At 33.6% G+C, this 15,918-nt stretch overlaps 1 protein-coding gene across 2 annotated transcripts in view; it reads left to right on the top strand.

The window, feature by feature from the left end:
- Positions 1–15,918, top strand: part of ACVR2A (activin A receptor type 2A) — an 89,532-nt gene that overhangs the window by 56,257 nt on the left and 17,357 nt on the right. The window contains exons 3-5 of one of the 2 annotated variants that reach the window (XM_070423053.1): positions 3,409–3,518; positions 3,708–3,862; positions 14,545–14,568. In XM_070423053.1, coding sequence (XP_070279154.1) covers positions 3,409–3,518; positions 3,708–3,862; positions 14,545–14,568 — 289 coding nt within the window. The remainder of the gene's footprint in view (positions 1–3,408; positions 3,519–3,707; positions 3,863–14,544; positions 14,569–15,918) is intronic. The other variant, XM_070423054.1, reaches the window with a different exon arrangement.

The raw sequence follows: 15,918 nt of genomic DNA, 5'->3' as shown, positions 1-15,918 counted from the left end.
GATATACTCGTGTTCCTCTTCGCTTTTAGGTGCCTCATCTGTGGTTGATTGGCTATATGTGATTAATAGCAAAATGCATTGAATAAGACCATACAAATTGAATTAGCTCTACTTTATTTTTAAATAGTTATTTTGGTGTATATGTATTATTTAGGATAGACTTCCAAATCTGTGAATTTTCCAGGGATTATTTCTCTATAATTATATATTTAAGCTGCATTTCAATTGTTAGCCTTTCTGTTAGCGCAGAGGTGATCATTAAGTAATATTTGTTATCATGAAAGGTAAGTAGGGCCACTAAGAAAACAGTATAGAGGTTCCTAAAAAAATTAAAAATTGAGCTACCTTACATTTCAGCAATTCTATTTCTGTATATTTATCCAGAAATGAAAACGCCAACTGAAAAAGATATATGCACCTTTATGTTTATTGTAGCATTATTTATAATAGCCAAGATGTGGAAGTAATGTAAGTGTCCATTGATAGATGAATGGATAAAGAAGGTGTATGTAATTAAAATAAAAATATATATTACATACATAATATATATCATATATAACATATGATATATAAAATATATAATATTCTATTGTATGCATAGAAATCACCCATAAAAAGAAGGAAATCTTGCTTTTTGAAATCACATGGATAAACCTTAATGGCATTATGCTAAGTGAAATAAGTCAGAGAAAAAAAATACCATATGATGTCATTTATATGTGAATCAAAAAGACAAACAAACCAAAATTCATAGATACAGAGTAGTTGTAAGAGGCTGAGGGGTGGGTGAAATAGGTGAAAGGGGAGAAATGGTGCATACTTTCAGTTATAAAACAAATTAATCCTGGCATGTAATGTACAGCATGGTGACTAGTTAATAATACTGCATTGTGTATTTATAAGTTGCAGAGAGGGTAGATCTTAAAAGTTCTCATCACATGGAAAAAAATGTGTGTAATGCTGTGGTGATGGATGTTAACTTATTGTGGTGATCATTTCACAGTCTATACAAATATCATATTATTATGTTTCATACCTGAAAAATATACAATGTTATATGTTAATTACATATCTATTTTTTTAAAAAGGTAGGTAGAAAGAAGTTGGGGGAAAATGAGATCTGGGAATCATCTTTACCCAAAACTACCTTTCATTAATTAGTTGAAATCAAGGATTTCTGGTGGTTTTTTTTGTGTGTTTTTTTTTGTGTGTGTGTGTGTGTGTGTGTGTGTGTGTGTGTGTTTTGTAGTAAAAAGATACTGTGCTTCTCATCTAAAACCAGTATTGCTGGACGTTAAACTTGGCTTGATAATGGGGTACGGGTGGTTCAGCGCAAATGCTTGTTCTTACAGGGATAATTACTACACCAACTCTGTTTCTAGGGATTAAATGCTAACTTAAAAGTATGTGAAATTTTGTTTTTATGCTTTGAATTTGATTAAAAAACAGATATTAAGGATAATAAAAGTAGGAGAAAGGAAAAGAAGATTAAAGAAATGTCAAAGTGTGGAGGAAAAGAGTAATAAAAATAAAAATAAAATTGGATGGCAAAAAGTAATTAGGCTAGGTTAATTTACCTCCCATAATTTGAGGCATGGTTCTAAATACTAAATATTAAATTTATATATATTTCTTTTGCTAAATTGTTAAAAATGTACCTTTCGTTTATCTTTTACTTTCTACTAAATAGATATTGGTATCAATTACATTTTAAACTTAGGTTTTTTAAAGATGGCATTCTCCCTGAAATATCTTGAGCTTTTCATTATAAAGTTAAATCAACCTATTATTCTAATAGCCATCCTTAAAGTTCAGTTTATTTGTAACATGTCTTTAAATCTACCTGATGTTTGTTAGCACTATTTCAGTGTTTGAGGTTTTTTTTTTAAAGAAAAAATAGGTACAGTGGTCCCTCCTTAGCTGCAGTTTTGCTTTGTTTTTTTTAATATATTTTTATTGATTTCTGAGAGGAAGAGAGAGATAGAAACATCAATGATGAGAGTGAACCATTGATCAGCTGCCTCCTGCATGCCCCTACTGGGGATCGAGCCTGCAACCCATGCATGTGCCCTTGATTGGAATCAAACCCGGGACCCTTCTGTCTGCAGGCTGACGCTCTATCCACTGAGGCAAACCAACTAGCGCTACTTTCTGTGGTTTCAATTACCTATGGGAATTAAGAGTGTCATTTTTGGGCCCCAAAATATTGCGTGGAAAATTCCAGAAATAACTATTGCGCACAGCTCTGAGTGTTGTGAAGAAATCTCGTGCTATCCTACCCACAACTGCAATCATCCCTTTGTTCAGTGTATGCAGGCTGTATATGTTACCTGCTCATTAGTCACTTAGTACGTGTTTTGATTATGAGAGCGAGAGAGAGGGAGAGAGAGACAGAGACCACCATTATATAACTTTATTACAGTATATTGTTATAATTGTTCTATTTTATTATTAGTAATTGTTGTTAATCTCATATTGCGCCTAACTTATAAATTAAACTTTATCATAGGTATGAATATATAGGAAAAAACAGTGTATATAGGGTTCAGCACTATCCTCGGTTTCAAGCATCCACTGGAGTCTTGGAACTTTTCCCCTGCAGATAGGTGGGGGGAACTACTGTATAGCTGTTTCTTAGTGATTGATTAGGATTTGTTCTACAGGCTAATTTCCTATCTTTTCAGTAACTTAGGTTCTCTATAGAAGGTTGCCTCCACCTTCCCCTCCAGATCAACCTAACTTGAATTAGTTTTTGAGTTACTAGGTTCTATATGTTTGTTGTTACATATTGTTCTTGTTGTTTATCTTAAGTCTGTTTATTGTGTTCAGGGTATTTAAATTTGTACTACAAAAAGCACTTAATTCCCAAGCCCTGATTTGGTCTCTGATATTGAGATATGTTCTACTGTGAGGTATGAACTTGCATCACTTTGTATTTGTGTATTTATGTGTGTATATTCGTTCATATGCATATTTACATGTACACAGGTACAGTTTTACATATAGTGTTCAGTGTTTGTATTTCTGAAATGTGAAAGCTATATTTCTTGTGAGAAAAGTGCTCCTAGACCAAATTTCTTCATTGGCTCTTTCAGTTTTTTAATAATTAAACAACAAAAAGATGGTTGCTTTAGATTGATCATTAAAAACCGAGTTAAAGCAATAGTCTCAATGAGCCAAAGTGATTGTTATAAAATCAGTTGTTTATTTTATTCTGATGAGATTTAGTAACAGGATTCCAAGGATAGTTTTGAATTTTAAGAATTGACCATTGGATATTAATAAAAATCTTAAAGTTGACTATAAATGACTTATTACTTTTTCTCTGAGAAGAACTTGAGAAACATACCTGTTGTAGATTCAGTATAATAATGTTGATTTTAATTATTCCTCTTTGTTTGTTTGCAGGACTGATTGTATAGAGAAAAAAGACAGCCCTGAAGTATATTTTTGTTGCTGTGAGGGCAATATGTGTAATGAAAGGTTTTCTTATTTTCCGGAGATGGAAGTCACACAGCGTAAGTTCACAGGGAAAATGCATAGGTCTGTTTAGTAGATGGAAAACAAAGTATATTCATGTTAATAGGATCATTTACTCCTACCTCTCCTACTTTTATTTTTCTCCTAAAATTTGATCCTACAATAAGTACTTATTATAGAATTTTGTAGATTAAATCTGAGTTGTTCTTTTCCTTCCCTTTCCACAGCTACTTCGAATCCAGTTACACCTAAGCCACCCTATTACAACATCTTGCTCTACTCCTTGGTGCCACTTATGTTAATTGCAGGGATCGTCATCTGTGCATTTTGGGTGTATAGACATCATAAGATGGCCTACCCTCCTGTACTTGTTCCTACTCAAGTAAGTTATTGTCTCATACTTTGTGCTGTTTTAACTTGCATATTTTAAAGGAGTATTACTGTGATAAAATCTACCAGTTAGTTACAATTCGTTTTCCTTTAGAATTAATTTTTGAATATTTTTTATTATGGAAAATATTGCAAAGCTAATTTTGCAAACTTAGCAATTTGCTATGTCCTGAACTTTCCTCACTTAAGTGTTGAGTAGACTAGATTGAAGGGTTTTCCCATTCCTGTTCTTCTTGGGGGAGTTTCACTGTCATTGTAACACTTTACAGTGTGAGTGAGATTCACCCTGCTTTATTATGATGTAATTGATGATGGAGAAGGGAAAACAACCCTTTTATTCCCTTCCATTCTCTCCTCCATTCCCAAATTTTTGTGCCTTTTTTCAAGACTACTTGCCAAAATATCCTTCTAACCATGAATTAGGGACCCGTTAAGGTAACCAGGAAAGTGTGGAAAAGAGAGGTTTCACAAAGGCTTCAGGAAGATACATCACTAAAAATGGTGTTTTGGGGAAAAGCAGAAGAGCATTGTTTCTCATCTTGTATTGTTGATAGTTCCAAATATATTTTTGTTTGCAACATATTAATTGTGTACTAAACACTAAACACTTTTTTTAATGCCCTTGATTCTTACTTCTCTGAGCCAGAATATATCTGAAAATATAGGTGTGGTGGGTAGCCAGATTAAATGCATGAAATTTTCCTCATTCTCTATCTTGTAGACAGTTGGCTTTAGTCCAGTGCTTTATAAGGACTTTTAATATAAATAGTTGATACTCTACAGGCTGAGCAAAGGTGATAACTTTTGGTTACATTTGCTTGAGACATTTTTTAAACTCTAATTTTTACTGTTTTAACTCTTAAGATCAGATTACCTCAGCCTCTGGATCTCTTTGTTTAACTTTGTTTCTCTAATATAGTAGGATTAATGGTTAAAACTTGATAGAAGAAAATGGTAAAGTCCTATAATTTAATGACCAAAACAACTTCTTCTCTTTAAGCTTTATTTACATAACATATTTCTTTCTCAGTACTTGCCACAATCTGTTAGCATTAGATCATTGATCCCCATAATCTTTGTAAAATGTGTGTATGGAGGAATAAACCTGAGGTTAAATACTTTGTTCAATTAGGTAAACACACTATTTTGTACAGCTGAAATATTTTAACTTTTAGACATTAGTAATCAAGTTTTGAGTCAATATAAAATAATCTCTAAAAAGTAATTTATAATAAAAAATGTTAGTGTCCAGTAAATAGATGTAGTTTACTCCATAAGGCTATAGGATACACTTTACCTTCTGTTGGTGGTAACTATTTTAATAATAAGTACCTACATTTAGAAGAGAGAGCATATATCTTTAGTACTATAGTGGTGTCCAAATGTACCTTACTTACATTTGTGGTGTGATGGAAACTAACTGGAAACTACATTTAAAAACAACTTTGTTGTTTCTTAGTAAAACTATAAGAAGAATAATGTAATCTTATAGATAATATTGATTTGTATATAATGTTGATAGGAAAGTATGGTTGAACATTTTTTTTTAAAAGGGCTTGATATAATATATTAGGCTACTTCATTTAGAAATGCTAATTCATTACAGGGTTTACACTTCTAAAAAGGAAAGATGCAGTTATTGTTCATAATTAACTAAGAACCAGGTATCTTTAATAGTATTCATCTTTGATATTTGTTGCCATGGTTAATGTTACTGTTCTCATTTATTTGATACTTACATTGTTCTGTGGTGAATTTGAATAAACTTTATGAATTACTGAAAAATAAGGAATGAGTTGGAAGGTTTTTGATGGAATGACCTGGAATGGTCAACCTTTGTTATTAAAAATACAAGACATGCCTGACGTTATGCTTTCCTTCTGTCATAAACTATGCTGTGGAAAAGGAGCATTGTCATCAGTGTGGCATTTCTCTTGTGTCAACTTCACAATTTCTCAGAAACTGTAGTGCCACTCTTTCAGTCTCATTTGGGTGGGAAAGTTAAGTAAACTAGTTCTGCAAGATGACTTAGGGGCCATCTTGTTACAAAATACTCAGTTTTATCTATTTCAAAATAATTACTGAAATTACATCAAGCATTTATTGAACATTTAGAGTGTATGAGAATACTGGTACTTTATGTATATGTAGAAATACATAATTTAGACAAGAATATATAAAACTATATAAGATATATAATTCCCCCCCCCCCCCCCATGATTTCCAACTTGTGACTGGTATATGAAGATCATCTTTAGAATATCACGATGTATTTTTGTTTAAAAATAAAAATTCCTGAACCACACCCCTAAAAGTATAGAATGGGGCCTAGGATATTATGTTTCTAATAAGTTTCCCAGGTGATTTTGGTGACAGCCAGGTATGAAAAGCTCTGATTTGATTTTACTCACAGGATTGTTTATATAGTTTAATCCCTACTTTATAGATAAAGAAATTGAGACATAACAAAGCTCACAACTATCAGAGCTGAAATCTAAACCATGGACTCGGACAACTAAAGCTTTGCTCTTATTGCTTACGCTGTTCTGCTTCTCATTTTCCACAGAACAGTTGCCTCAGGGGTTTCAGATAATTCTAAACATTCCTGCCATCTCAAAACCATCTTATAGGCCATTTTATTTTCCTACTTTGGGATGTTGAATAATAACAAGCAACAAAATAATAAAAATGAGCAATAGCATGATCACATCATCTCTAATAGGACAAAAGGAAAAATAAACAAGTCATATTCATGTTTTCCACTAAAAAATTTTAACACATTTTAGAATAGGGTTTATGAACTTTGATTGGGTTGCAGGTAAAGATTCTTGTGTGTCTGAGTTGATAGTGCCAATACCTAGTTGTTATTCAAGACTTTTTTTGAGGGGGAGAAGTAGGTAGGGGAGACATACCACACATTTGAAATCTTAAAGTGACTTCTGTATTTCATCCCATTTTCATGTCCCCATATACCAAGTTTAATTACAAGACCAGTTAGAAAAATAGCTTACATGCTTGTGGATTTCTAGAACATTCTTTATCTAAATTCTTTAAACACTTTTAGACAATGATGTAAAGTTTGTCATTCATTTTCTTAGGGAAACTTTTCCTTAGAGCTTTGGCTAAAGGCTGGTTTGTGGATTAACTGCTCTGTTGTAAAATGGCAGTGGTGATATCTTTTCATGAAGATACTTATTGATGAGTCATTCCTACAGTAAGAACTATATTTGAAGATTTACAGTGATTCTCAGCAGAGTAAGAATCTGTGCTGATAAGGTTACATATACTGTGCTCATTCGTTGATCTGATCTTTTATTCTTCTTGGGGGGAAAAAGATCAATCCTATGGGACATACTGGAGGACTGAGATAGCAACATACATCCTCTTGCTAAGCTACTACTATATTTGTGATGTTGTTTCATGGTATCACTGTCTTTCTAGTCATCCTGAGTGAAAGCCTTGGAGACAAGTGCTTTTCCTACTCTTGGCTGTGTCCATTCACTGTTCATCCCTTCTGATCCTGTTGTAGCTCAGGACATTATGGCATCCAGTGCTAGGATTATTTCTATAATCTTGTAGCTGGTCTTCTAGTTTTTTCTCTTCATCTGTACTAATGCTGTAGAATACTTGTCTGATTATGTTACTTCTGAGCTTAAAAGCTATTTGGGAGTTTTTAAATGATCAGTACAAAATATACAGAGTTTGGAGCATGACGTGTGTTCTTCTACACTTTGTCTGCCTTTTGATTCTTTTCTCCTAATACAACCTAAGCCATCCATCATATCCATCTAGAATGGTATTAGTTATGTGCCTTCCTTGAGGGAATTGAGAAAATAGTGCTCAAGTCAGTTTAAGTTTTCTGTGATGCAGACGAGCGACCCCACCCAGTTGAGAAAGGCTTTAGTCATTTGTGTATGTTTCATTCTCACACTTGATTGTAAGCTCCTTGAAGATAACTGTGTTTGTATCACTACTGTATCTCACACAGTATTTGCATGTAATAACTATTCTGTAAGTGATGAATTGCTAAATTGACTTTATTGTATTTAGAGTTATACTAAGATGATAATGCACTATGCCCAGGGATTCATTTAATAAGCATTTAAGTTATCTAGGGCTTTGCTTTAAGATGAATCTTGAGGCCGTATTTCTTGGGGGTAAAATAAGTTGAAGTCTTCTAGGCTTTTATAAGAGAATGCCATTATTCAGTTCTTTATTTATCACAGTCTTAAAGCATCCTTTTAATTTGTTTAACCTATGTCACTTTTCTTTTGCCTGTGTTGAAACTGTCTTTCCACATGTGAAAGGAGCCTCTTAATAATCTTTAGTGAGTAAACTGATCATGAACTGGTTTTTCTAGTGTCAGTGAGTCATGAATGTGAGGGAATTGATGCATTCACTCTATTATTAAGAAGTCTTAATGTGGTTTCAATAAAACTGTTTGCATCACTTTCATAACCATATGTGAGCTTAAGTTTCTTGCTTGTAAGATCTTTATTTGTGCAGATAAAAAATACCACTTGATAAGAAAAATCCATTTTAGGGACTAGAAATTAAAGTGCCTTTAACAAGATATGAAGTTAGCTTCTTGTTAAATTTTTAGAGGCTATATAAACAGCACTATAGTATTGTAACATTAATACTTTTTAAGTGACATTGGTCTCTTCAGTTCTTATGTCATGACTTTTTTGTTTAGGTTTTGGTCTGATAAGGACTAAAAGCTTTCACATGTTTGAGATACCTAGTTGGGCACACAGAATAATCCAATTGACCTTAATATTAATCATAGGTTATCATTTCATGCTAGGTCAAATTACTGTTCACTGAGAAACCAAGCCATCTTTGAAATGCTTTGTAGGATTTTCCTGTTGAACATAAATCTATATATGTACCCATTTAAAATTAGTAAGATACTGAAAGGGGCAGCATATCATCATTCAAACAAGTCAGTTTAGGGAAGTATGTTCTTTATTTGGGAGGATGTAGGGGAAATTTACTAAATTTCATTAAGTATTTAATATGCTAATATTAAGTTATACCTGCAAAATAGATATTGCATCTATGGAAGCATATCTTGAAATAGATTGACTGCTTATTAAATGCTTGAAGTTTATGAACACATCTCTTGCTTTTTCTACATCTTTTGCTTTCTCTTTAAAAAATTGCCTTCTATTTAAAATACAGATAGAAGTGTGTGTGTCCCCCTCCCCCTCCAAAAAAAAAGGGGGGGGGGAATCATTTGTTCTTCCTTTCTTTTTTTAATCAGTTTTCTGAAATAACCAATTCTAACAGGCTGGTGTATATCCTTTGACACCTCGAATCTCATTTGTTTGAGTATATGCTCTCCCCCCCTCTTTTTTAAACTGTAAAATGTTACTCCACGATGTATACTAAGGACAGCTTTTCAGCTCAGTACTTCTAATCGATCTCATTCTGATTAAATGATGTTGTTTTTAGATGAAATTTAGTGGGACTCTAATGTGTGCTCTTAAAATACCAAAACTTGTTTTATTTGCTTAGAGTTTGTGATAGGTTTCTGATAAGAGCAGGAACCTACATTCCACAAATGTTTTCACTTTATTATTTTATCATGCTTAAAATATGGTGATATAATGCTATTGTTTTATGCTTGAGGATATATATATATATATTTTTTTTGGAGGGGGTACATGCTTTAGAAATAGTACAGGGCTATTACAAATGTCTCTTCCTTCTGTGTTCCACCTTTGTGTGTGATTGTTTTTATATTGATAACCTAAATTACAACTTACTTTTATACATACTTCTATACTAATTGTGGGAAAAATGTCATAAATTATCCATATCATGCAGCTTGAAAAAAAAATTACTCTCATTAGGCATATGTAAACTGTTTCACTTACAAACACACAGATAGGCCCACTTGGAGATTGCCTGAAATCCTGTGTTCAAAAGCCAAAGGACGGGAAGGGAAGAAAGGGAAATTTTAAAAAAGGTGCTTCAAAAGCTTAAAGTAACTTAAAGCTACACATTAAAATTAAAGCACCTTGTTTCTAAGACTGACTTCCATTTAAATTAAAAAACGTTGAGTTCAGTTTTTCTTAGGCCTGTGGAGAACCCAGTCTGCCAATTTACAAATGGGACTGATGCATGTAGACCAGAGGACATTATTCCTCCTTGTCTGGCAAGGAGATGATAGACAGGAAGAAGTAAGTTTGCTTTCCTCTCTATTCTTATTTCCTGGACCTCATCCTGGATCTGTTTCTCCACTCCTAGCTACTTCATTGCTGTCAAACCTTTTTCTATTAATTTGAGATTATAAAAATGAATAAAAGTCTGTTTATTAGTGAAAGCTGCTCATATCAGATAGGCTGGGAGGTATGAAAGTTTGTTTGTTTTGTTTAACCACTCACCTAATGCTTGAGTGCCCATCGTGTGCCAGGCACCATGCTGGATGTGCAGTGGTAAGCAAGCACCAGGACAGTCCTTGCCAGTAGCCCTTTTGGAGCCCACAGTTAATACATAGATGAATGAAAAGTAGGTTGGTTGATTGGTTGTTTGACTTTACAGTTTGGAAATGAAGGACATAGAGAGTAAGAAAGGAATTGCTTCAATAATTTTGGGCAATGATTGAGGGAAGGAGGAGAAGTACCTGATTCAAGCTCTTTAGTGATTAGGAGAAGAGCCACATCTGGGGTGCTCAGTTAATGTTAAGTCCTCAATAAGTGTTAGCTATTATTGCTATCAGAATAACAACTTCAAAATTGTACTCAAAATCAATCATTGTTATTGAAACCATTGTAGATACATGTCAATACTTTTTTTTTTTTTAAATATATTTCTTTATTGATTTCAGAGAGGAAGGGAGAAGGAGAGAGAGACAGAAACATCAATGATGAGAGAGAATTATCGATTGGCTGCCTCCTGCACGCCCCTCACTGGGGACCAAGCCCGAAACTCAAGCATGTGCCCTTGGCCGGAATCGAACCTGGGACCCCTCAATCCGCAGGCCGATGCTCTATCTACTGAGCCACGCCGGCCAGGTACATGTCAATACTTTGAAATTGATTTAGTGTAATAAAAGATTTCATTTTGACTCTATCAGGTGCTATACAGAGCACTTAAGTTTAACTCATTTAATCTTTCAACATCCCATGATTTAGGTCCTATTTTAAATCCATTTTATAGTTAAGAAAACCAAGACACGGGTAGGTAAATAAGTTGGCCTAGAGTCATTTTGCTGATTGGCAAAAACACCTATGCATCTATATCCAAGGATTAAATTCATTGAAATAATTTTAATTTAATGGCTTATTTCTGTAAATAATAATGTGGGGTTCATAAAAAACTAAAATAGGGTGAGGGTAAAGATCAGAGTACATAAATTATGTTTAAAAAAGTTTTTATAGTTAGCATATATAGACTTGTAGATAAACATAACCACTTCCCCATATCACAATACATTAATGTATAGCACGGTTCTTTTCATTTTTTCAGCCTTACTTGCAGAATTCAAGTGCTAAAATGAACAAAAAAAATTTTCATACCAGTAAAATCTGATGGTACTGAGCAGCAACCAAAAGGAGAATGGGCATCCCTACATCTCTTTCAGACTTTTAACCTCAGGGCTGGCTACCCTGAGGAACTAACAGCTTCTTAGGGAATGTGTTCAGAATTCTAATTTCATCCACCTTGGTCTGTTTTTGCTTTGCTTTCAGGAGGATTAGATGAGAGAAACTGTAGGAAGTAGGAGTTGATATATCACAGGAATTTTGAAACTCTATTTGGATTGGAATCATGGCTGTGCATTTGACAGTATCCTTATTATTGAATCTGTTAATGTATAATGTCTTGCTTTCCTTAGCTCAGAAACATTTGTCCTCATACACTGTGTTATTTCTTTATAGATCCTATTTCTATCTACTTGGCAATAGTCTTTTTATAATTAGCGATTGTAAAGTTTCTTAGAATGTAAGATAATTAGATGACTAAGAGGAGACAAATTTAGAATTTATAAGTTTTCAAATATGTTGGGTAGGGGGTTCTTAATTCTTCTAAGAAGTTTTTGAGTGATATCAGAATAGTTTAAGTAGGGGAAAATGTATATTATATGTCATATATATTTATTTATAGTATGCAAATGAACCTAAATCCCTATTTCTAGGAAGATTTCTTTGTATTCCAGTTTTGTATATCTAACTGGCTACTAAATGTCTCCACCTAGATGTCTCCAAGCACTTAACATTCAAGGGTAGTGATCTCTCTCAAACCTGTTTCTCAGTAAATGGAACCAATAACCATTTGGTTGTGCAAGTCAGGATTGTAGGATGGGTCCCAATGTTGTTTTTGTACTTTATCTTTTTATTTTTTCCTCTCTCTCTATTGATTAAGGTATTACATATGTGCCCTTATCCTCCCATTGCCCTCCCACTCCCCCCACTCATAACCTCACCCCCCCTGGTGTCTGTGTCCTTTGGTTAGGCTTATATGCATGCATACAAGTCCTTTGGTTGATCTCTCCCCCTTACCCTCACCCTCCCCAACCTTCCTTCCTTCTGAGGTTTGATGGTCTGATCGATGCTTCTCTGTCTCTGGATCTGTTTTTGTTCATCAGTGTATGTTGTTCATTATATTCCACAAATGAGTGAGATGATGTGATATTTATCTTTCTCTGATTGGCTTATTTCACTTAGCATAATGCTCTCCCTTATCTTCCTACCTCTAATACTTATTCCATTTCTCAAGGATCCTCTTCTCAGGAATATCTTCTCTTATTTAACTTGCCAGTTTAAGTTAAACTCCTTACAGGTGCTCAAGGTACTGAATTCCTTTTTCTTGCTCTTTATAACTATGCATTTATTAGTGTAATCTTTGATTAGCTTAGTCTTTCTTACCTACACTATAGTAAGCATCACGAGAGCCTAGATAGTCAGTGCCTGGCACAAACTCGGCACTCAGTAAAGATTTGTTGAATCATGGAGAAGTACTGTTCATTCCTTTCTGGTGTTTGACAGTTAATTTTTTTTTCCCTTAAGGAAAGTCTTTTAAAAGAATTTTATTCAGCAAACCTAAATACTTGATATTAATGTGCTTATTTGGTTTTCACTGCTTTCTCCAGTTATAGTTAGTGACATTCATGTTCCATTTTCCATTTGTGAATCCAGACTGTTTTGTTTGGTTCCTTTATATCTGTTTATGTATTTTGGTGAATTTATTTTTTTTGGATTCTGTTTGGACCCTTTTATTTTATAACATTGTTGATACATTGAGGCCTGTTCTTTGTGTCTCCTGTTTAGTTTGCATCATTCTATAGTTTATTCTAATGTGTACATTGAACAAGTTTATACTTTTTGGTAAGGTTCGTGAATGGCACCTGCTTGCACAATGTTATTACAGTGGCATCTTTATCTCTGAAAGCACCTGTATGAAAACAAAACCTGAGAGGTGCTTAAACCTTGGGAAGCTATCGTCTAGTTATTCATGTGGCATGTATTTCTTACAAGGAATGAATTTTACTCTGGAGTACTGATAAGATGTTTTAATAGTAGGATTAGCTAAGCCAATAAAGGCATGTATTTCTTACAAGGAATGAATTTTACTCTGGAGTACTGATAAGATGTTTTAATAGTAGGATTAGCTAAGCCTTTTAGATGAATTATAAACAATCCTGAATTGTCACAGGAAAAAATTAAGAAGGCAAAAAAACTAGTTAAGCAATTGGTATAGATAAATGAGCTGTCAAATCTTTTTTTGTAGCTATTTTTCTCTTTAGAAATATTGGAAACTGGAGAATATAATCAGTGATTGGAGGGATTCATAGCCTTCTTTACACTGTGGTGACAATATTTCTCTTAATTTTTAATTTGGGCCCTTACCTATTTTGTGATGACTAGGGCATTGAAAATCTTGTTCTCTATGAGTGTCCTCAGATTGAAAAGTATGTTTGGATACTTGTTCTCAGGGCCACCGCTGCTTGAATTCTTTACTGTTGCTGTGGCTAGAGAAATAGAATAGCAGTGGGCCTGGTCTGTCACTCTTTCTATTTAATTCTGACCTTCTTAGTCTTCCCTTCTTTTTTTTTACCCTAGTGTATTGTTGCACACATTCACATTGGCACCGGAAACAGTTTTCTGTTTCACTGTTATGCTTCTGCTGCCTTCGATGAAAGGGATGTGCAGCAGTTCAGGAAGTAGAAGATTCTAGAGATTGTGAAGATAACTGTCAGAGAGTGTGGTCTGAGCTATATAGTGCTGCTCCTACAAATTTTGTTACAGGCAATACTGCCCTCTGGTGTCCAGAAGTCAATTCCAATGCATTTCTTCTCAGTTAAATTACTTGTACTCTTATAGCTAAGACAATATAACTTCTGAGAAAAATAAGTAACAGTTATTTAAGATTTGGTTTAGTTTATTTACTGGCTTAAAGTCCATTCGATCAGGTAACTTGGGGTTATACAAGAGTCATCTGTCTGATAGGTAATGTCCCAGTTTGTTTTTTCAAATATTACTTTCCTTTGTTTTATAAGGAAAGTGTTCCCAAGTCTCATTTTAGAAATATTATACAGTGGATCATTGCCAATTTTTAAAAAGCTAAATCATTATCCTTCTTCCTTCACTTTTGTAACTGATGTGTCATTTTTCATTTCATTCTGGATATAAATCGTAATTTCTTTTGCCTGTGTTTTTTCTTCACAAGCACGCCTTTCATATAATGATAGAGGTAAGATGCATTGATGTTTGTTTTATGGTTGTGGAACTTTTTTGTGGATGCATACTAAACATTTTGTTCTTAGATTATTTGTTATTGCTTTATTGTGCATCCTTTATAGTTTATACATTTATGTTATGAAGTTTTTTTTCTACTTTTGGTATTGAAAACATGATTGATTTTGCCATAGTAATAGTTTTGGGTTTAAAGGATTGTTAACAATATTTATACTCACCTGAGGTGGAATGTAGACACAATTGTTTTAGTTGATTAGAAGTTAACACCTAATGGCAAGATTTTTAGTCTTAAAATCTTTGTATTGGTTAATTCTTATATAACATCATTAGCTTAAATGTCAGCATGTCCTCACCTTTGATAGGTGCTGACTTTCTGGTTGAATCCATTATCTTTTAATGTGAAATCTATATTTTCAGATAGTTTCTTTCATCTTTGACATCTTTAGCAAATGGACTAGCTAGGGAAGTATAACTTGATTTTTCACTGTGTGGTAGTTTAAAACTTTAATTAGAGTTCAGCCTTCATCTGGAGAATTCAGAATAAGTGAAATGATCACAGACTTCTTTGCAGTTCTTTCTTTGAACAATGTACTCAGGTATTGGTTACAGTAGTGTTAGTGTGTTGGGGTGGGAGGCACTTTTTCCAGCCCTAGTCATTTGTTGCTTCATAACATGATGTCTCACGAGGCCATAATTTTCACATACAAATGGGTAAAGAAGGGATGTAATCAGAGCCATGTTCTAATGCATATCTTTTTAACTGCAAAAATAGTATGGATACTGCAAAAGAACCAGAGACTTAGGGAGATTTTTTAGAAATTCTGCAGTCCTCATAGCTGCTCCCACCTGAAAGTAGTTTTTCTGCATGGCAGGGCAAATCCCTGTTTTACGGATAACAATACAATGTTGCTGTCTTTTTGAAGTTTAAGTCTGAATTAGTCTTCCCAGGTATTCTTATACTTTAAAGGTATAAATCTTTATTTCTAGAATCGAGCATTGTTTTTTGTGTGGGTAGATTAGTATAATGATGTTAATAAACAAAATCATTTATAATCTTGGATTATAGAATAAGTAAAAGGTAGATATTAGAGATTCAGTTAAAGCTTAATAAAGAACTGAAAAGTATGAAATAGAAGAACATTCTACTGATTTTTTATTGAAAAAGCAAAAGATATGTTGATTGATTGATGTTATAAATTTTAGATAGTGGTACCTATTATAGTTACTGTTTTTTTTACCCAACCTTTTAAGTATTATACGATGTTATTTATAAAGAATATTTTTTATTTAATACTCTATAGGAATGTACTTTTGAAGATCTTTTTATCACCCTTTGAAAATTGGC

Source organism: Myotis yumanensis, unplaced genomic scaffold, assembly GCF_028538775.1.
Source record: "Myotis yumanensis isolate MYYU_CA2020_CCGP unplaced genomic scaffold, mMyoYum1.0.hap1 SCAF_8, whole genome shotgun sequence".
In the NCBI taxonomy this organism is placed as follows: Eukaryota; Metazoa; Chordata; class Mammalia; order Chiroptera; family Vespertilionidae; genus Myotis; species Myotis yumanensis.
This window is presented reverse-complemented; position numbering and strand designations above follow the sequence as displayed.